The sequence below is a fragment of the Thermobia domestica genome, chromosome 3, assembly GCF_964235325.1.
Source record: "Thermobia domestica chromosome 3, izTheDome1.hap1.1, whole genome shotgun sequence".
In the NCBI taxonomy this organism is placed as follows: Eukaryota; Metazoa; Arthropoda; class Insecta; order Zygentoma; family Lepismatidae; genus Thermobia; species Thermobia domestica.
Genome location: NC_137456.1, coordinates 48,536,374 through 48,559,256, shown reverse-complemented (window position 1 = coordinate 48,559,256; position 22,883 = coordinate 48,536,374). Strand labels below are relative to the sequence as shown.

Sequence of the window (22,883 nt, the reverse complement as noted above, 5' to 3'; positions counted from 1 at the left end):
TCTAGTATTATCGATGTTGAAAAGGTGTTACTAGAATTCTGTGAATTTTCCGTAGAACTAGAGAGGTTGTTGCGTTGTTAGCTTCTAGCTAGAAAGTGGTTAGCTTCTTGTTTCCTTTACCTTTGAGTCTACCAGCAGTGCTATAATATGATTCAGTAATATGTCTTCTATACTTCGATACTTATATAAACTATATGCCTGTGTGTTTATAACGGCTTTTGCTTTCCTAGAGACATATATACTATAAATAAAATTTGGTACACATATACATTAGGACACATAAGATACAATTTTAAAATGTTTCAACATATAATTGAAGGTTTTGTGCGTCCATTGAAACAGTATTCGTGAAGCAACCACTTCATCTTTGTGTTTTAACTATTCATAATACTCCATCTGTGAGTATTAACTCTTAATTTCAGGCTATATTGATAATGTTTCAGTTAGCATTTTTATCAAACCCATTGGGAATAGAGTGTCATTACAATAAGCAGAATAAAAGAAGTAAGAAGATGACTTTGTGAGGCCCTACTTAGTATAGTTTGTGAGGCTCCTATATGCTACATCGGAAGGGAAGATGGGGCCCTTCAACTGAGGCTCCTGCCGGAGCCCTATACACTCCAGTCCGAGACTGGAATAAACTTACACCAATGGCGTACGAAGAATTTCATGAAGAGGGTTCAAGTACTCAATCCCATGTCCTTTCAGAATAAGCGTGATTTTTGTATGTTTAATATAATAAATGTTACTCAAGGGAGGTTAAATCCCGAATCCCCTTGCATAGATTAATGGCTTACACTATAATAATAATAAATCAACCAAGTGTGCCGTGAAGTTGTAGATGTTCAGTAAAGTCTGTCATTAGTCAAAAACCGTTGGGAACCACTGAATTATGGTACCTGACAACAGTGCCGGTCTTCAGTAATTTTCAGTTTTAGCAACAAATTCATTTTCCAAGCAATTTTAGGTCCAATTTAAAGGAAGAAAGAAAGAATGAAGAAAAAAAGAACACTTACGTGCATAAGAAAGCTGCAACTCTGAAGAAGCCCGCGGCAAGATAAGCAGGTGAAATATTAGTTGGAAAAAATCAACCAACGTAAATATTTTGATTTCAAGGTTAGACCATAGTTTAAGAATAAATTTATCCTAAGGTACAGAATAAAAGGTATGGTGCAAGTACAGTTTCTCAATATGTGGCAAACACGTGCCGATGGTTGCAAAATATTTATGATGGTATTATTTAATACAATAATAATTCCTTCTATGAGTGGTAGAAATTCACGTGAATGAGAAGTCGTGCCCTAGTAAATTAAAAGTGAAACAACGTTTGACAACGTCGCACTTTCCTCTGCTTTTCAAAGCAAATTTAATCAAATGATGCATTTAAAATAATAAGTTAATACAATTAATATAGTTTTAACGTTTAAGCTAGTTATATTGACAACAAAGATAAACAACAATTTACAAAATAGGACGACAATACCAACATGGGCATATTTGTCTTTATTGATAACAGATAAGTTGTCATGGCCATTTTTACATTAATATACCGTTACGACAAACACTTATCGTAAATAAATAAAACTTTTGAGATCGGATATGGGAGCTCATTATGAAACATTTCGCCGCTCACTACACACATTCCACACGCCCAATATATTTATACAGGGTGTTTGAAAACATAAAAAAAAAAAAAAACTTTAGGAAATGAATTTTCACAGGAAAACGTGAAAAAAAATACAGATCAACATGAGTACATAAATGTGTCAATCGGATCTAGAGCGAGAGAGAGAAAGAGAGAGCGCGCGCGCGCGAGAGAGAGACGGTGAGACGATATAGTGAAGGGTCATAACTCTCAAATGTTTCAGTTTTAAGTCCCATGCCTATGCCGGCTAGGCTAAAGCATACGGTAATGATAAAAAAATGGAACGGTGGAATGAATAAAGTTGGAGGAAACGGGAGAACCCCGAGGAAACACCCACACGCGATGTTTGTCCACCATAAAGTTCACTTGGTGCACGCTGGGATCGAACCAGGGTCCCCCCGCACCGGAAGTGAACGCTCTACCACTGAGCCACTGCGGTCCCCGGGTCATTACTCGAGAACGAAATGTCGGTTTGAGGTCTGGTAAAAGAAAGTGCTTATTTTCAACCTATATTCCATTAATGTCCCAAAGGATGTGGAACTTAGGAAGCGATAGGTTAGCTTCGATGAAAAGAGTGTGCACGAGGTATTCTAAAAACGAAAAGTATAAATCAGAAACCGAAAACTGACACTCATTCTATACTTACTGGCACATTAATGGAATCTAGGCAATCGTACCGACCAATTTTCGACGGGCTATCATTTCGAAATGTTGCATTTGTGCATTCATATTGGTCAATCATTTTTTTTTCCTGAGAGGATTCATTTCCCAAAATTTTTAGTTGTTTCCGAAAACACCCCATATTTTCATTAATAGTGCGTTTTTTCTGATAATTTTGTCAAACGTCATTTTTTTCCAGGTTTTTATCTTTTTCGATTTGTAATCGGAGTTGTGTCAGTTCATTTTCTCTCAATCTAAGATGTTCCCGTACTGTAACCAGTTCTTGTTCAAGTTTGAAGTATTCTTGTTCACACTGGAAAACATTGGAGAACTCTTGTTTAGCACCATTTCGTCTATTTGCACTTTTGTTCACCTCTATTCGTAAAGATTGTCTTTGCTGTTCTGTTAAGAGAAAGCCTGCTTCCAAAAACAGTCTTCTTAACCCCACATTTAAGCCCTGTAAATAAACAAGAAAGGTAAAAGTTATGTATATAGGATAACAATGACATCAGTGTCTAAAACGACCAAGTTTCTGGGTAAATCCAAATAATAATAATATAAAAACAGCTTCGTGAAAGCTACATTATGATTAACTCCATTTTTGTGCTCTGAATTCGCATTTACATTGATCCGTTGAACAATAGATTTCGGCTTGCTGCATTTGACTCAAGTGCGCGCGGGAGGATGTTGGCTGTAATTCAGTATTATTAGTAGAATATTAATATATTTAATGCCTCTTTCTCACTCTAAATAAAACTTATGATAAGAAGATATTCATTCGCACAAACGGTCATGTCATTAATAGCGCATAATTCCTACGTACGTCAAAATCACTACAAATAATTTCTACATAACAATATTAGTTAATGGTATAAACATAACCTTCGTTTCCTCTGGTCGCTCTAGAAAGTTATGAAGCACTTTGTATCGAAGCGGCCATGAATGAACTACAATGTATGATTGGAACACACATTATAACATCGCCATTATACAAGTTATGTCCTATTTAAATGAAAACTTGATAATTAGTCGACCTTCCCCTTATTTGATTGTTCTTGAATGGAATAAGTAGAATGCAAGTAACGGTACGGAATTTTGGATAATTTGATTAGGGCTGGCAGCCCTACTGCCAGCTTTAAGACACGCAAGACAACTCACAAGATGACTAGTAATGTGCTACAATGGAATAGGCTAAAAGGATAACCTCGAGGTACCAGTTCTAAAATAAACGACTGTAATTACCACAGCGCAATAAATGTTACTCTAATTTTGAATGCACTTTTAACGTACTTTCATCATTTGATATACAAATATTACGTGGCAAAAGAGTTCATTTTAGTTTCAATCTTCCAAGTTTTTACATATTATAAAATAAATATGTACTGATAACTAACTATTTTAGGATTAATGGTATATACCATGGCGTAGTATCGTCTTTGACCGCTTATTTAGGTTCTATAAAAGGTATTTAAGCCTTTTTTTTATTGGTCAAGTCAAGGATGGACCAAAGAACTCCCTAGATGCGTTTTGGAACTGGATATTCAACTTGGCTGTGTCAAGTGGGGGGGGGGGAGGGGCGAGACTTTTGTTCTTTTTTTTTTTTAAGGCAAATTTTAAAAAATCATGCCTTTAGTCTTCAAGATATCCGATTGAATCTTTGCATACGGATTGTGTGTATTTTTGGGTATTTCTCAAATTGAGATCCCTACGTGAAACCGGGGCCGGGACTGAGGGGGTGATTTTTTCAGAAAAAATCCGTTTTTTCCCGATTTTTCCGGTTCAGGTGTACGATATGGACATGTGAGTGGTATCGTTGGAAAGAGCTTATTATACTGAAGAAAGTGGAGTTTGAACTATGACCCTAGGCCAAATAATAATGACGCAGTAAAGTTTTATAATATATATAAAAGTGTTACAGGCGCGGATCCAAGGGGGGGCTATAGAGGCTATGGGCCCCCTTGACGCTCAGGTATACGATGGAAAAAATGGACTTAAATCCTGCTTTATACTAGATAAAGCTGCAAACTATGGTTTAGCCCCTCCCTTGATCACATCCTGGATCCGCCACTGCGTGTGTATAAATATGTATAGGGTCTAAATTCAGATTTTCAACAATTTTTTCCGCCCTTTGTTTTCAAGATACAAGATTGAAATTTTTGCACACATATTAGATGCAGTGCGTTTTGGCGGGATGTGCAGGATATGGACATGTGAGTGGTACCGTTGGAAAGGGCTCGTTATACTGAAGAAAATGACGTTTGAACCACGACTCTAGGTGAAATAGTAATGACGCAGTACATTTTTGAAGTGTTTATATATATATATATATATATATATATATATATATATATATATATATATATATATATATATATATATATATATATATATATATATATATATATATATATATATATATATATATATACACAAATTTCAATCTAGTATCTTGAAAATTTCTCCCGTCCTTAGTTTTCAAGATACAAGATTTAAATTTTGCACACGTATTATGTACATAACATCGCATTTTTTAAAAAAAAGGTCCCTACGCGAACCCAGGCCCGGGCCAGAGGGGCGCAAAAATTTCAATTTTTTTCGAAAAATCTCCCGGATTTTCCAGATTTTCCCGTTTCTGGTTATAACACAGACAAGCGAGCGGTGCCGTTGGAAAGTATGCTCTATACTGAAAAAAACGAGTATGAACCATTTTCCTACGATAAATAGTAAGGAAGCAGTAGCTGTTTGAGTGAAAGTCTAAAATTTACATCAAAAAGTGGAAATCCTAAAAGGATTAACCTTTGAATTTTCGCTCTTCATTTGATTTTTCTAAAATAAATTAAAAAAAATCGTACGCAATCTACAGAACTCATCTGATTTTAATCAAACTTGGCACTGAGATAGACCTTGACTTGCTTAGTATACATGTGAAATATGTTCCTGTGTAATCGCTTGGTTTCCGAGTTTATGGCCGTCAGCACTGACATTTGGTTTTAGTCAAATTTTCGCTTAAAACACTGCTATTTACGAGAACAAGAATTACGGGAAAATACATGGAACACACCCGTTAAACGTTAAATGAATGAATGTGAACTTATAATAAAGGATTTGCTCAAATAAATGAAAGATAACTTTTCCCCCCCCCCCCCCCCGCAATCGGGAAATTTATTACTACTTTCAATTTGACTTCCAAAATTTTTACAAGATAAATACCGTTAATCCCTAAATTTAATTATTATTATTTTCCGGAATGAAGAGATTTATATGCAACCTAATGATAGCAATAAAACTCCTTATGTAACATTTTCAAAGCTAAGATTAACAGTTACCTTCTTGAAGAAGGTTTACGACAACATAGAAAATTATAAATCCATTTTTTTTTTTTTTTTGAAATAATAATATAATGCCAGCGAAGAAATATAAAGGGAAAAAGAATTATTATTACTGTTTTTAAACGCCAATTATTAGTTGTGTGACGTGCTCCCATATAATCGAATTGCTACTGTTTAATTCCGGTGCAGTCAAAGTTTTTGACCTAGAATCAAGAGGCAAGTTGGAGATGATTGAACTAAAAACTCCATTGTAGAAGACCACAAACAATCATCCACTCAGCCATAGTTCGTCGTGACCATGGCACGAGAGACCTTTAGCATATTAATTACATAACAATAACGCTAACGAAACATGCTCCACAATTTTTGTCACATAATCTTAAAAAAAATTCACATTTATAAAAAAACTCTAAAGACTAACCTTTTCAGTGATGTAGCCATAGTACTTGTCAGTGGCCAGCTGATCCCACTGTTTCTGAAGCTTGGGACTCAGTCGAGGATAAACAAGCATTGAATGATTATGGCACACTAATGGAGTGGCGAATGTTAGATTGTATTGGCACTTTTTGGGTTCTGTTACATTCAGAACTTGGCTCTTGTTATTACACAGGAAATTCACCTGAAAATTAACATATATTGCGTACATTATTTGGCATTAATAATACTAATTTATACTAAAAACACTTTTGTCTAATTTTGATCCTACACAGAGAAAGACAATAAGAAGTAAGCCACACATGCAAAATCAGGAACAGTTCCTATAAGCTACAACAACTTATCTCTAACGCTCAGGGGGCTACGAATTACAGTGATAGACCTCAGCGGAATGAAAACCGAAGAATTAATGCAGTGTGTGGGTCACTTCGTCGAGAGTTGAAACCGTTACCTCGCAAACGGTTGTCCAATGAATGGAACAAAATGGTAATTCAACGGTGCATTGTACGGAAAATATGGGGATATGCTAGCGTTTCCTAACAAAGTTGGTTAATTACTTGGACTTACCATTAGCTAATTGGAATTTGCGTATTGCGCGCGCGCTTACTAATTAGCTCCGCAGCTCGGCTCAGCTCAATTTAGAAATTCTAATGCTTAGTCATTATTTCCTTAGAGATACTAACGAATCATGTGTTGAATAGCACTGATATAAGTGTTCACGGAATACTTGGAGCCTATTTTCCTTTTTGCAGAGTATCAGGAAAGAAAACTAGATCTAATATAAATACAATAGATTCCGGCTCACGTCACACCTGCACGTGAACAAGGTTCAAGACAGAACTGAAATATAGCGTAATGAAGTCCTAAATAGGAACAACAGTTGGGGATACAATCTAATATATTCAGTACTATTAACAAAATGAGAAATGAGGTTAGGGAACAGAAGTGGATTTTAAACTGGCCTTTATTTTGAACTGAAACCGTTTAATAAATATTTTGAATTTTTTAAATATTTTCATGTACATTTGAATCTTACACTCAGAAAGAACTTAAGAAATTGCTTCGTGTCTGTAGGCCTTTTGTTGTATGTTTGAAACAATCAACAAAATATTTATGTAGGTTATTGAAACCTTTCACATAAGCAAGCATCTTTGAAGTCTTCACAGTCTATTACAAACTTCTTCTGGTTTGTGTTATCGTATGATGATATATCTTGCTTTTGGTTCATGGACGAATGAAATTCGTTTGAGTGATTACGTAAGACACAGTTTTTCAATGTGTAACTTCATCAAAATCACATGTGACTCCAATGTAGCAATACTGAAAATAACCTGCTATGGTCAGTTGACAGGAAAAGAAAAGAATTAGCATACACTTCAGTATTTTTTAAAAGAACCTTTTGTTTATGGTTATGTCATGTACTGCAATGCCAACTGGGTCCCGAAGAGTGCAGCTAACATTATCAAAAGAAAGAAACATTTTAATAATTCTCCATTCGTGTTCTCATACAATCGAATGGTTAGCGAACGATCCGATTTCTGGTAGGGTTACAAGATCTTACGATGTCAATCTAGAATTGTAAGGCGAACAAAGAAATACCTGAATTAACATGTAGCAAAACTCCGGAATAGAAAGTCAGAAATTAATGGCTGTGGAAAGTGACATGCACCACCTGGTCTACCCTAGTCTTTTGTAGGCTGTAGTATCAAGGAGTTTAGTAACAATTGTCACTTCATTTCTGACAATGTCACTCAAACCTTTCTTGTCATAAGTCAGCTGTCTTTACAAAGCATAGAATTCAATAGTATTATTGTTTACTCCTCGTACCTATTGACAGATAAGAAATCAAAGTCATCATCCAAAAGCTACAGAATAAAAAGTTATGTGGTCCAGACGAAATATCAGATTACATAATCAAAAATTGTGCTGATTAACTAGCTACTCCCCTTATTTATTTAATTAACCACGAAGCACAGGTATCTTAACCCATAAATTAAAACTAGCAAAAGTAGCACCTATACATAAACAAAAACAAAAAGATAATGTGTCTCATTATAAACCAATATCACTATTGTCATCTATTTCCAAAATATTTGAAACAGTTATGGCTAACTCACAATATAGTTTTCTAAAGCATAAAATTACATCTATTATGTTGCGATATTATGTACAAAGTTATATACCTCCTCTGAGAATAAAAATTACACGTTGGATTTATTCTGTAACTTTAGTAGAGTGTTTGAAACCATTGATCATAATACAGGACTGTTGCAAATGATCTTCCCGATATCGAAGTTCAATAAGTCACATTTGTTTACAATGACATGCAACTTTTGTTAAATGAAAGAAACACTAAAAAAAATTTAGTGGCTGGCAAAGCTGATGTAACGCATTCTGTCGATAGAACGACAGTAAATCAAGATGGCAGGAAACAAACACAGGAAAGCATTTTGGGTTCTAGAACTTCATGTAAAACAATCTGTAGTTAGTATTCAACGAAGTTTCAGAACGAAGTTCGGGTTAGATCCACCAAGCGGATACTCAATTCGGAAGTGGTACAGACAATAATAATAATAATAATAATAATAATAATAATAATAATAATAATAATAATAATAATAATAATAATAATAAAAAGTGAGCCTATCTGGAAGAAGAAATCCAACAGGCCAGCCAGAAGTTGATGAGGAAACAGTTGATCGCGCGTGTACGACTTTCGCTAGAAGCGCACAAAATCAACGGATCGGGCAAGCAAAGAGTGGAACTAGAAGTAGACAACAATGTGGAAGATTCTGCGAAAACGTTTCACATTTCACCCAAACCGATCGAAACTGTTGCAGGCGCTTACATCTACTGAAGAGGATAAGAGACTTGAGTTCTGCGTTGCGATGCAAAACTTCATGGAAAGATATGATTTCACTGAGTCAGTGTGTTCAGTGATGAGGATATCTTTCACCTTTCGGGGAAAGTGAACAAACAAAACGTGAGGATCTGGGTTTTGGAAAATCCCCATGGCTATAAAGAACATATCCGTGATTCCGCTAAGGTGAACGTGTTTTGTGCAGCCACCTGTTTAGAAGAAGAAGAAGAAGAAAAAAAGTATGGTCCTATGTTTTTCGAAATGAAATATTTCAGTTTTACGTCCCACGGTTATGCCGGCTACGCTAAAGATAACGGTGATGATGAGACATGGGTGCAATGGTAGAATGAATAAAGTGGGAGAAAACGGGAGAACCCCGAGAAAACCTACGCATACGGTGTTTGTCCACCACAAAGTCCACTTGGCGCGAGCTGGAATCGAACCAGAGACCCCATGCACCAGAGGTGCACGGCCTATCAATGAGTCACCGCGGTCTCATGTTTTTCGAGGAGGACGAACTTTCTTAGTTTCACATGCTGCGGATGTGCCCTTTCCTGCATGGAGAAAGACGACATGGAAAATTCTTCGGGTGAGGACACGGAAGCAGAAAGGGGCACCGACATGTCAGAAGAGAACTCAATAGAAGATTACCATATAGAATATTATCTGCTTTCGGACAGTATACTCAGAAGAGAAAAGGATTTAGATTTCTGGGCTTTCGGCACACCTATGGCCATTTAGCCCGTCACGTTTGAGGGATGACGTCCTTCGGTGGAAAGGGAAGGAAAAAAGGATTGGGGAAAGAAGGAAGCGGCATGGGACCTATAAGTTAGGCACCACTCCGGCACTTGCTTGGTGTGAATGAGAAAAACCGACGAAAACCTCATTTAGGGTGGCTGTCCTGAAAAAGTGTTGTACACTTTTTCGACCGAGTGCTTCCACCGGGAATCGAACCCGGGACCGCTCGTACCGAAAGCGAGAGCGTTGGTGACTACGCTACGGGGCCACCTCAGAGGAGACAATATAGCGTTTAACTTTTGCTCTCTAAATGTTTAGGTCGTTAATTTAAGAAACTTGGAAGTTTTGTTATTCACATTGGAAAGTAATTATACCAAGGTAGACCTTGAACTTCAATTCCTTTCAACTAATTTGCTATATCGTACATATTTGTTGCCTGTTGTTAAGACAAAGAACGCTTACTTGATGCAACATGTTATTTATTGAGAGCCAAAACGTTTTCAGTAACATCTGTCACTTTCCTTAGTTGACGATTCTTCGTGGAAAATGCTTCTGACTCCTCTAATGCATATGACAATATCTTCATTTCAATTAGAGACTATGATCATAAACCTTGCTGTACGAACAAAAACTTATTTAACTGACTGTTACTTTCTTCCTTACAATACACTAATGGTAAATATCTTGCTTGAGTTGAGAATATAATTACGGTGAAACTTCAACTAACCGGTAAGTATTTGAAAGAAAGCATTATTTAAAAAAAAATAAGGAAAAGATTTTAAGATATTTAAATTATCAACCATAACTGAAATTGAAATATTCATACGAATTAGGGATGTGAAAAAGTATTTTACACGAAAATCCGCCATCTACGGAAAGTGACAGAGGTCAGTGAAATTGTTTTGTCCAACACATCGCATTAGGTAAACATACACTTTCTTAGTTTGTTAAATACCGAAATGTCAGTAATTTCTACATATTCATCTGAATAAAATGCAACTGCAGGTAGAGAGACAAATACTCTGAAATAATCCTAAAGACAAATATTGCTGATAGGAAGGAAATAATTTAATAGTGAGAATAATTTAATAGTGCTAGAATTCCACAATGAAATCATTTGTTAGCTGTGACTAACCTTGGTACTACGACTCACGTTTCCACAGGGATCTCCTTGCAACATTACCATTTGTACGAAGTGATTATTTTCTATATGCCATTCACCCCATATACTGAAATATCAAAGAACGTAGAGAATATTATATTAACGTTAGACATTAAATAATATATATCTATATTTCTCTTCTTTGGTATATCATGTTCTACACGTCAGAGAACCAATCAGAATTCTTCGAAGAAATGCGTTAAATAAATTTGTTCTTTATCGTCAATAGAGACTAAACTTATTTGCAACAGTTTTTATGTTTTGTAGCATTTATTATCACAATTTTCGCATTTATGTCACATTTTGTTTAAATGCAGCACAATTTTATACATACATACATACATACATACATACATACATACATACATATATATATATATATATATATATATATGGTACTTGTAAACAGTATATTTTTGGTAGTAAGGTGTATCTAATACAGAAATGAGGATATACCTTGATTAGGTGCATATTCTAGCTAATGTATTCACTGAAATATAGAAATTAATGCAAAATTTTAAACAGTTCCTCTAACCTCATCCTTAGTTAAGGATAACATGCAGCAAGACATTACCAATTCTTCTTTTAAGTTTGTTCTTCTGTCAGTAAAATCATATTATACTTAGAAAAGAAACTCTCGGTATCAACACTCGGGAGTGGCAACCATATTGAACGTGACGAACTGACAGCAAATGACCAGTGGTTAACTTTTAAATTGTTTAACAATGATAAAATGTCAATTTCCTTACCCTCATTGTTGAGAACTTCAATAGCCTTACTTTTAAATTCACCGTAAGCAACCAACAAATCATGAACATTTTCACCACAAAACACAGTCAACGATTTAAACAACAGTTCAGTTTTGCTGATGTCTACATCTTTATGAAATGAAACAGTTTCTGGATCAAATAACTTGCACAGCTTTTCGTACTATCCACACAGAATTGTCGTCACTTGCTTCGTGTAATTTTGCAACTTCTTCAATAATTTTGACACGTAGTTTTCAAGTTTACCTCAACTTTCAACTTCAGCCTGGTGAGAAGCACTACTCTTTTTAATTAACTTTGCAGTAGCAGACCCAAATTTTCCTGCTTGAGCTAATTCTAATTTATTTTGCAAGTTTTCATTTTCCCGACAATAAGGTGAGCATAAGGATCCCGACTGGCCTTAGTGACGCACAGAGAGGCGTTGAAAATCCCAAAGAGTGACATCACGCCATGCAAGCATACGATTTTATGGAGAATTTAATTAGCGTCGTGTACGTTTTCGGTAAAATGAAAGATTTTTAAATTAAATAATATTGGAAATGCGCTTTTTTAGTTATTATTAGCAATAATTCCACTTTTTTCGCTTTTATTCGCATTTATCGCAAGTAATGCCGAATTTCGTAAAAATTCGCGATCATATAAACGTGATTTCTCGCTCTGAAACGAAAAGTTTGAGGTTTCCTGAAACATATACGCGTTTTTTTTTTTAAACGTTTCGCACATATCGCATTTGCGAGAAAGTTTTGTTTCTATCAATAAGCTTTTCATGATAAGTACTATTATGTACTTTACATAATTTTCGCGGACATAAGTTTATAATTCACATAAGTTTGTAACTGAATAAATAAGAATTCTGATATTTCATCTGAGTCCTATTTTATACGAACTAATAAAATGAAATGAAATCTTTCAGTTTTACGTCCCACGCTTATGTCGGTTAGGCTAAAGGAGACGGTGATGATGAGAAATGAATGAAATGGTGGAATGAAGAAAGTGGGAAAAAATGGCAGAACCCAGAGGAAACCCACACACACGGTGTTTCTCCACCACAAATTTCACTTGGCGCGCAGTGGAATCGAACCAAGGACCCCATGTATCAGATATACGAACTAATGTTTCAAAGGGATTTAACCGCCTTTATCATCAGATCTGTACTAATTTTCTTTGTACAACTACTCTCCTTATTAACTAGTACAACTCTGACGGTAAAAGCAAATGCCTCTGAAACATTAGTTCGAATAAAGACAAAGGTGGAATATCGAAAGTCTTATTTATAGAATGATGAACACTATTATTCACTAATACAAAACAGAATTACTATATTAATCACTTTTCCTCTTCCCAAAGTTCACTAATTTCGAATATATACTTTCACTTTATCTTTGTAGCACAAATTATGACGGGAAGGTAAAACTACTAGAAAAATGCAAACACAACAAGACTGGTAAAATGGATCATGATTAATAGTGTTGTAAAAATTTATTCATTCAGGAAAAAAAAAAAGTTTGAAGAGAAGCTTATTTTTTTTTGCACAAGTTTGCTCAGCTATAGGCAGGGTTCAAGGATCATGTATACTGATGACGTAAGTTGCAACGCACCTCTACCTGTTGAATGAACAGATGCTGCCCTTTTAGGTTTACTCACCTGGTGACCCGAGCACACCCCGTTCATCACATAGATATATGTGAGGTAAATGTTGTATAGCTATTTATTTTCGAGGTTCTATCGGATACGTTACAAAAATATATGGAAAAGTATAAAATGAAATCTTTTAGTTTAACGTCCCACGATTATGCCCTTTAGACTAAGGGAAACGGATGATTAAGGCAAGTGAATAATGATGGATGAATCGGTGGGATGATAAAGTGGGAGAAAACGGAAGTACCCCAAGAAAGTCCAGGGACACGATGTTATCCACCACAAACTTACTTGGGTGGAGATCGAACCAGGGATTCCACACACCAGAGGTAAACGCTCTATCACTGAGCGACATGCCTTCCTGGGAAAAGTACATTAAAATACGAAATACAAAATCAGTTTTGAAAGTGTTAAATGGAAATGGGACATGGGTGTATAATTTGGAAATATGTTCAAACACAAACAAGTGCATAAGTGTGAAATGAAATTTAAACTACATTTTACGTACTAATATTATAATACATGGAATCAAAAAGAAATATTTTACATAATACATGCTGAAGATGCAGCCAACTTTTGTATAATTTTCCCCTTAAGAAAATATATTGGCATGTAAAGTTAAATTATTTCGATGTGCCTAGGACATTTCATGGATGATGGCATTATAATAGTTTATAGTACAACTGCAGATATAATTTTGATCAAGAAAAGCAAATCTAAATTGCTCTTTAGGTAATACTTATTATTATTATTATTATTATTATTATTATTATTTGCTTTTATACAATAAATATCTTGTTGTTATGTTTATTTTATGTAATATCTTTGTTTATTTGACGTAATACAGATTCAAATACGAGATACCCAGATCGAGAAACATAATATCCGGGTTGTTTTTGCACTTATTTACTGTAAAATACACAGCAATAGACTGCGTATGGTTACTACACTTGCTGTTATTAATGCGCCTCAATGTCTATACATGAATGACTGGCAATGTATTCAAATGTCAATATTTTCTATGTTCCCTGCGATGTTCTACAAGAGGTCACCACCTATTATCAATATCGAAAGAATCTATACCTTAAGTGTGATGCTCTACAAGAGAATACCACATACCAGTGGTGTCACTCGGCCTTTTTTGGAGACGGGGCAAGCTCCTCCAAATTTCTTCCAAGTCCGAATAATTCCATACGTAAAATACATTACATACTTGGAAATTTATTTGAAAGCCAAGAACTTGATCAGTCATCAGCAGATCCACGATAGACTGAGTTGATTTTTTTTTAAAAAATATTTATTTTAATAAACAGCAGACCGTTCTTTATATATACAATGTCAAGATCAGTCTTCTGCGAGCGACTGCAGTCACTTGTTTACGATGTAGGGATCGCGGTGGATCAGTGGTAGAGCGTTCACTTTTGGTGCATGAGCTCCTTGGCTCGATTTCAGCTCGCGCCAAGTGAGCTTTGTGGTGGAAAAACGCCATGTGCGTGGGTTTTCTCGGAGTTCTCCCGTTTCCTCCCACTTTATTCATTCCAATATTTCATTCATTTCTCATCATCACCGTTTCCTTTAGCCTAGCCGGCATAATCGTGGGACGTAAAACCTAATCTCATTTCATTTCAGTTGTTTACGTTAAGATAGATATGTCAACACTGCAACTGAGTTGACGGTGTGAATTTGTGTAGATGCGCTGCTCGATATTCTAGGATTCTTAGTTGTATGTAATGCTGTTTCGTGATAAAGTTCCCGAAAAAGAAGGCTTCTGAAAGCTTAAGAGATATACGAAATTTGAACGCTAGTGAATGCAAATTTGAAAACCGGTGAGAATAACGGGAGTGATTTTAGTGAAGCCGGAGATCCAGAGACAAGAATGGAAACGACAAATGGACAAATTTCTACTGATTGTAATGAAGATACTGAACCTTCTGATCTATCTGGTAAGATACAGACCAGCTCACTAATATATTTTCATGGTTAGGGTGTAGTGTGTCACGTGGCGCTGTGTTTTGTTTTCTGTGCAGACATTTTACAAGGAGAAGCTACACTGACAATATTTTTGTTTCTAATGGGTTTCATAATTTGAAACATGCAAACATGCAATAGAAAAGTTTAAAAACCATGAGACGACAGAATCTCACTTTAAAGCATCAGAATGGTGGCTAAATTTTTGTGGACAGAAAATTTTTGGTGGTTAAATTTTTGTGAGATGGAACATTCAGCGCCTGATAGACCTGTTTCCAATTATCAAATTATTCCACCCTCTAACACATTGTCATCCTAACATATTTCAGCCAACGGCACATACACTTCAGAAAATACTTCTGCAATTCAGGCGTGCACTAGTTCAAATGAGGTGTGGTGCGCTGTTATCATGACAGAGCATAATATTTCCCTCTATCACCTTCAGAAAGCATACGTACCAAGGTAGTTAAATGTCACACTGTTTAAAGGATCAGTCTTATTCCATAAATTTCACATTTACATGCACTTCATATAATTTGTGTAATACTAGTATTATTGGAGAAAATATATTCGAAGTATTCGCATACCAAATAAATAAATGCTAAAGAAGCAACTAAACTGATCCAATTAAAATATCAAGGTACTAGCCTCAGATGATAATTTACAAGCATATCCTACAACTAATAAATATTGAAAAGAGCGAAATATTGAAAATAGACATTAAGTTATCTTACAAAAAGCTTTCGAGCTTATCAATGAAAAAATATCTTTGCATCAACAAAACTTACCCAAGGATACCACGATATGGATTCCATGATGCCGATATTTCATGTTGTGTTATGTTGTTAAAGGGGCAGAAAATGAATTTGTATCTGAAATTAAAAAGTCATTAGTAACTAAATAAAAAAAACAGGAAGCAATAAATATATTTAAAGCAAAACAATCAACTATCATGTAAAAACAAGATAGGTGCTGTTTAATCGCTAGTACACGTGGTTCTTACCTCGACTCTCGCTGGAGGTAGATTTTTTTTCTGTGATGAACAAATATCATGAGACAACTGGAAAGCTACTTAAATTAAGGGATAGGTAACTTACCTAACTAAAACTAGTCTAGCTGGTCGTAACTGTTTGTGCGAAGGAGTTTATGTTAGAAAACTAGCTAATAACGGTTATTAAACGATATCAAATGTGTTAATTGGTTTGGATTAGAGTTTAGTGTCCATTTCAGCAGCAAGGCTATATGGGATATGGATCTACAGCTTAATGTAGGATCAGAACCATGTGAGCTTCCGCTGGGAATCGAACTCGGGTCTCCTGCGCCGACGATACGTACGCTAACCATGTAGCCACGAGACTGCACTCAAATTTATTAAGTGCAACTATGTAGTTCATGCGTAGTAATCTATCAGAAAGATGTTTAAAAAAAAAAAAATGACAAAGACGGAATAAATTAAAATGGCAAGCAGGAATTCGGGTTATGATAAAGTGTTAAGAAGTAAGTGAAAAATCAGAAGTGATAACACTGCTGCGTAGAAGAAAGCACCACAACGTGTGCAAATTAGTGAAGCAAGAAGAATAACTTGCATGAGGGAAAGAAATATACAAAACGAAAAGTAAGCCAGGACCTTCGATATAAATAGAAGATAATTTTCTAGCAATCTCCGCTAGTTTAGTGACACCTTAAGCCAGGACCTTCGATATAAATAGAAGATAATTTTCTAGCAATCTCCGCTAGTTTAGTGACACCTTATAACAGTATACACGGTGACGTGTAAATCTTTGTTATTTTGTTTACTTATATTTTCCCTTTACATAATGTTATGAATGCGATGTTGCATTTGCATAAACTGTATCAACCTGATTTAGTTTATCTTAGCTACAAGGCTAAATTCTGCATAAATAACGGTAACGTAGACCGATCCTATCGTACATCTTTGCATATTATATTGTGTTATATTCTTCAGTAATTAATTCTATAATTATTTTGATAGCTCGCTTACTTGCTGTCAGTCCAATTGAAACATTTTCCCTGAAGTCGTCGAAAATGACTAGGTCCTGAGAAATTAGCAGGATTCGTGCGATGGGAAAATATAACAGCGCTGACATCTTCTGCTGCATTGGTATCACCAACGTGGTCAAAGTTTCCAAATCTATAACATCCAAATAATGAAATATAACATAAAATTGATATTTGATAGCTACAAAAACACACTGAAAGAGATAAACAGACGTACTGATATTTTGAGCTATAACGATTTATTTGTCTTCCAAGCACAGAAAAGAGAAGAAAGAAAAAAGAAATACACAAAATGTCATATATCGTCTATGGCTAGTGAATTAATAGAAAGCTGGCTGCAGCGACTGAGTCTGGTGCTTAGAGATGGCTGAAATAAGGGCGTAATTTTTGACGTCATGGATTTAGGGTGGCGCAGTTAAAATTAGCCCGCATCCCCTTTGAATGCGAATGCAATATTTCGACTTCTCAAATTGAGTAAACAGCTACAACAATGGACAGTTTATGCAATTATCGATTGTTATTTCTTCAACAATCGATAATATACAACAATCAATAATATACGACAATAATCGACGTGTATATTACTGCACGTGGCTTTTGAATAACATGCAGAATGGTTTGTTAGACCCTTTCCATTAGATCATGAGTGATGAAGCATGGTTTCATCTTTTCGGTCACATGAATTCACAGAACACGAGGTACTGGGCAACGGAGAACCCTAACATTGTTTATTTGCAACCACTCCATGATGAAAAACTCGGAGTTTGGTGCAGTGTAACAGGAACGCGCATCATTAGACCGATATTTTTTGACACTACGCTCAACACGATTGCATACATGGAAATTTTTGAGCATTTTGTGCTCAACTCACTGAATATGAAAGATAATACTGCTTCTTCCAGCAAGATAAGGCAACATGCCACACTTCTAAGGTATTCCTGGAACAAGTCCATGATGTCTTCTGTGAGGAACGAACTGTCAGGAAAGATTGTGGCCACCACGTTTGCCGGATATAACAACATGTGATTTCTTGCTGTGGGAACACCTGAAGAGCAAGGTCTATGAAACTAATCCACACACAATACAGAAACTGAAAGACATTAGCCATGAAATTGCCGCCATCGATATTCGAACTTTACGCCGGGTGTATCTGAATATGCTTATACGTGCAGAGTTGTGTATTGATGTCGCAGGGGGTCACTTTCAACATCTTCTATAAATGTATTTTTCTCTCTATTTTTCATTTAAATAAATGGTAAGTCTATTTCAGTTCTCCGTTTCTGTAATTCCACTGCATTTTCTTTATTCTTACACAGGTTACTTTTATCTGCCCATATATATATATATATATATATATATATATATATATATATATATATATATATATATATATATATATATGGAGAGAGAGAGATACGTACATAGAAAGGTAGATAAAATCCATGATGTCAGAAAATTGCACCCTTATTACAGCCATCTCGAAACACTTACTGGAAAACAAATATTATATAGATCAGGTTCAATCGCTCCAGTCGCGTTTCTGTTAACTCACTTTCAACATTGAGGATATTTCTAGTTCTTTGTTTTTTCTCCAGGTATAATTAATTCAATCAAAATATTTACTTTATGTTAATAGTCTATTATTTCCTCTCGGACAAAAATTGTGTATTTCATTAATTAAGAGATGTATATATATTATATATTTAACAAATAGTATTTATTTAAGACAGCGATTCTCAAACTGTGGTCCTCTTAGATTGACCATTAGTCCTAAAAGGACAGAAACAAATAAAAATCGACTGAATTGCGTATCACACACTTTAGCTAAGAATCTCAAGGACTTGTAAATTATATATATAATACAATTACACGAGTTAATAAGATAAAAATGCAAATTCTAATATTTCATACAGATGAATTATTATGGAATTTTGTTGAGAAGTTTCAATTTTTATTTCATTTTCATTTTTAAAAAAAGAAAATGAAAAGATTTATGAGTGAACAGATCCATGAGTACCAAGGTTTGAACATAAATTCTTTAAGCACTGTCAATTGCATGACGTTGGTATAAATCTCACTAAAGAATCACAAACAATACGGTACAAGTCATAAAACAGACAGATGATTCTAATCTGTAGAAGAAGAGAGAGGTTTCATACTAGTGACTACATTGTGTAATAATCAATGTCTCGTGCTTATATGTATTCTTTTCAGCATGCACTCGAGTTGAGTTCAGTTGATTTTGGGTTTAACGTCCCGTTCAGCAGCGAGGCTATCTGAGACTTTTACCCACGATCAATGTGGAATCCGAACATGAGCTCCCGCCGGGAATCGAACCCGGGGGCTCCCTTAGCATACACTCGACTCATCTATGAACAATTATCTTATTTTCAGTAAACGATTTGCATTTTGTTCTCACGAAATACACTGTTTTACTAATTATGAATTTGTAATGTTTAAGGTATCTAAAGAAGAATATCGTTTGAATGTGGTTTAGGAATGATATATGCTTATTTTAATTTATTATTATTATTATTATTTATTCTGGACTCGCTGTCTTGGTCTTTTTGACCAGAAGTTTGGCAACTGGGTGATTAATACATATAAGTTTATATTACTACCACTACTTATTCTATATGGAATATAAAACCACTTACTCATAATTCATAGGCTCCTCCACTATCTTGATGGGTAGCCTATGAACAGCGCCTATGAAGGAACATACTGACAGGAAAGTCACAAAATGTCCTAAACTGACAATTCTTACATTGTTTCTCCCATATTTAGCACTACACATCTTTAACATCTACCTGCAATAAATTAATAATATTAATTTTAAACCTAATATATTCTATCATGTATATTTCTACAGTTACAAAACACTAACTTGTGAGAAACAGAACTACTTTGTTTGGATGAGGAATAATGGTAGAACCCTTATTTTGCCCACATATTCTCTTTTTTTCTCCCTTTCGCTTATTTTTCTCTTTTAACTAGTTGAAGCCCGCGATTCCCGTTTTTATTAATTATTATTTTGGCATTACTCGACCAAACAGTTCTACCAAATTTTCCAGATTTCTTACATTTTCAGGTTGGGTTAGAGCTCTGTATTCCTTTTAGCAGAGCATGCACTAAATAAGGGCTACATAACAACTTGCACATTGACTTCAGGGGGTCTCAGTATAAATACAGTATGGACGTATGGCGTAAAAACTACAGTGCATAAAACACGAAACAACTTGTGCTAGGTGGTCACTAAAAAGCACGAATGCTATCTAACCGAGTCAGATCAGGGGGCCCGAGTGGAAACGACGGGGTGCATCCGTAGGGCACAGGCGCTTCAGCGACGGGAGGTATCCGCATAAACGAGGATAGTGGAAGAGCACAGTTACATATACAGTACTTTCACTATCACTCAAAATTCATTTCAGTATGTTGTGCACTGACAATAATTTCTTACATTCACACTCCGATTCCTTTGCGAAAAATGTTTCACATCGTATTTTACCTGTAAATTTTCTATTTGGAAGAACCGTCTGCTCGAGTCAACCCATTATTTTTACTCAAGTTTCCTTCAGATGTTCCATTATAATTAAGCTTACTTAGTAATCCATTGAGCTTGTTCGAAGATTAGGGCCTCCTAAACTAACCCGTCTTAATCGAAACTTTTCCCCCTTTGTTGTAATGGAATAGTTTGACATACCTTTAGTATTCATGGGGCCTATGTTTAGCAGAAGGGGTCCAGTTTTTTTCTCTAAAAAATGTTACTATTTTGGTAATTTCTGCTCACATTCGGTTAGTTTAGGATAGAGTTGGTTAGTTTAAGTTAGGTTAGGCTAGTTTAGGTTACGTTAGGTTAGTTTAGTTTATGTTATATTAGTGTAGGAGTCCCGCATAATTTTCCAAAAAATGATAGAATTTCGCTTATTTCTACTAATATTACGTTAGTTTAGGTTAGTTCAGGTTAGCTTACGTTAGTTTATGTTAGGTTAGCTAAGATTTGGTTACGTTATGTTACGTCTGAGTACTTGCATCACTCATTTCTCCTGTAAATTTTGTGTTTTTTGTGCTTCTGGACCCCTTGTACTAAACATACTCCTTCATGGTTATATCCAACTCAATAAGTGAATTTCCAGTGTTTTTTCTCATAGGTTTTAATTATTTTGATTTTGCCTATTATTTAAGGAAGAATGGTTAGAATAATATTAATGTACAGCGCACGTAAAATACGTTCCATTATTATTATTATTATTATTATTTTAGATTAAAATCAACCCAAATGCAGGAATTATGAATATCTTGTATAGTTCTAGATTTGTTAACCGAAAGAGATGGTCCATATACTGCGTCAAAATAGTCAAAGGTAGGATAAGTACATGCGTGTGGTACAGTTTTACTGATGGCGTTAGTGGTAAAAGCGGCACTGTAGAGTAATTGCTTTACTACATGGAGTAGAAACGTGTGCATATTCCTAATCTAAATCAATCCCACACATTTAATTTAAATCATTTCCTGCGGACGCAACCTCGAGCTGCGCTTCTGCCTTCCCTTACATTCGCGTATCTATAAGGGAAGTTCTCATAAAGTGAATCTGCACCCATGAATGCAATTCCTACCCTGAGAAACGATTTTTAGGTGAATTTCGTGATTAAATAATCACATATAATAAGATAGCAGATAATGAAACAGCAAGCAATCACTTCCAGAGCATATTAGTTTGCACGTATAATATCAATCTGTACGCAATTATTTAGATATGTGCTAGGGTAATAACGTCCAGAACATTTTAGGGAATCATTTAAAGGAAAAAAAAAATCCTTTTGATGGACTACTCTTAATGTGTACCCTAAGGTTCTTTTCTTCTCGCATTTTTACTTTTTGTAAGGAAGGAAAAAAACCATCAAGGCACACTCTGTAATTCAATGTATGCTTCGTAAGTTTAACATTTATTATCAGACACTTACAATTTTTCTGAAGTTTGGTATATTTTTACATTGTACAAAATAATATTTATTATGCTATTCACTTTCCATTGTAATCACTATACTATATATTTAGTGCAAGGATAGTTATTTTACAAGCTAATACTAATTTACCTCCTTCTGATTCTTTACGACGTGTAAATCACACAATTCAAAATCATACAAAATATTTCTGTAGCTACATGTATTTGGTAAAATGATCGAAAATAAAATTAAAAAAATATATAATTAAAAATGTTAAAAACAACTTCGAAAATCTTCAAAACAATCTTCTGCTAGAAGTGCGTCAGAGTCAAGGTTGCCAATGCAGTACCGGTCGCTAGTTATAGTAATACTTTAAACCAGGGATGGAAAAAGAATCGGTTCTGAACCGGTTCAGGCACCAAGACACCATCCTGAAGATAGGAACCTGTCCGGAGCGTTTTCACAAGAACCGGTTCATTTTTCATCCCTGGTTTAAATGTTTTTGAATCTGAATACGTCGAATTGTACTTTCCAGTCGATATTTTTCATATTTTATTTCTTACTATTTTTTTTTCAATTCTAGAAACTGAAGAAATAAGCATTACCCCGATGTAATCAATCTGTTAATATCTTCACAGGTAATGCTGACTTTAACAGTGTCTGTCCATACCCCATACAAAGGAAAACTGACTATTTGAACTACCATGATGAACTAT

At 35.1% G+C, this 22,883-nt stretch overlaps 1 protein-coding gene across 1 annotated transcript; it reads right to left on the bottom strand.

Annotated features, from left to right (window-relative positions):
* Positions 1 to 1,342: 1,342 nt before the first annotated feature.
* LOC145680374 (N-acetylglucosamine-1-phosphotransferase subunit gamma-like) lies at positions 1,343 to 22,519 on the bottom strand. Its single transcript, XM_081750804.1, has 7 exons — positions 22,318 to 22,519; positions 19,879 to 20,031; positions 17,205 to 17,354; positions 15,991 to 16,074; positions 10,803 to 10,896; positions 6,056 to 6,253; positions 1,343 to 2,762 (listed from the first exon to the last, which is right to left on the bottom strand). The coding sequence occupies exons 2-7, from the start codon at positions 20,025 to 20,027 to the stop codon at positions 2,484 to 2,486; spliced, it is 954 nt and encodes a 317-aa protein (XP_081606930.1). The 5' UTR covers positions 20,028 to 20,031; positions 22,318 to 22,519; the 3' UTR covers positions 1,343 to 2,483.
* Positions 22,520 to 22,883: the final 364 nt, after the last annotated feature.

Coding starts and splice junctions, on each gene's coding strand:
- LOC145680374 (XM_081750804.1), bottom strand. CDS start 20,027: ATGTTAAAGATGTGTAGTGCTAAATATGGGAGAAACAATGTAAGAATT. Junction 10,897..15,990: donor CCATATCGTGGTATCCTTGG/GTAAGTTTTGTT, acceptor TTGATATTTCAG/TATATGGGGTGAATGGCATA. Junction 2,763..6,055: donor ATGGCTACATCACTGAAAAG/GTTAGTCTTTAG, acceptor GTTTATTTACAG/GGCTTAAATGTGGGGTTAAG.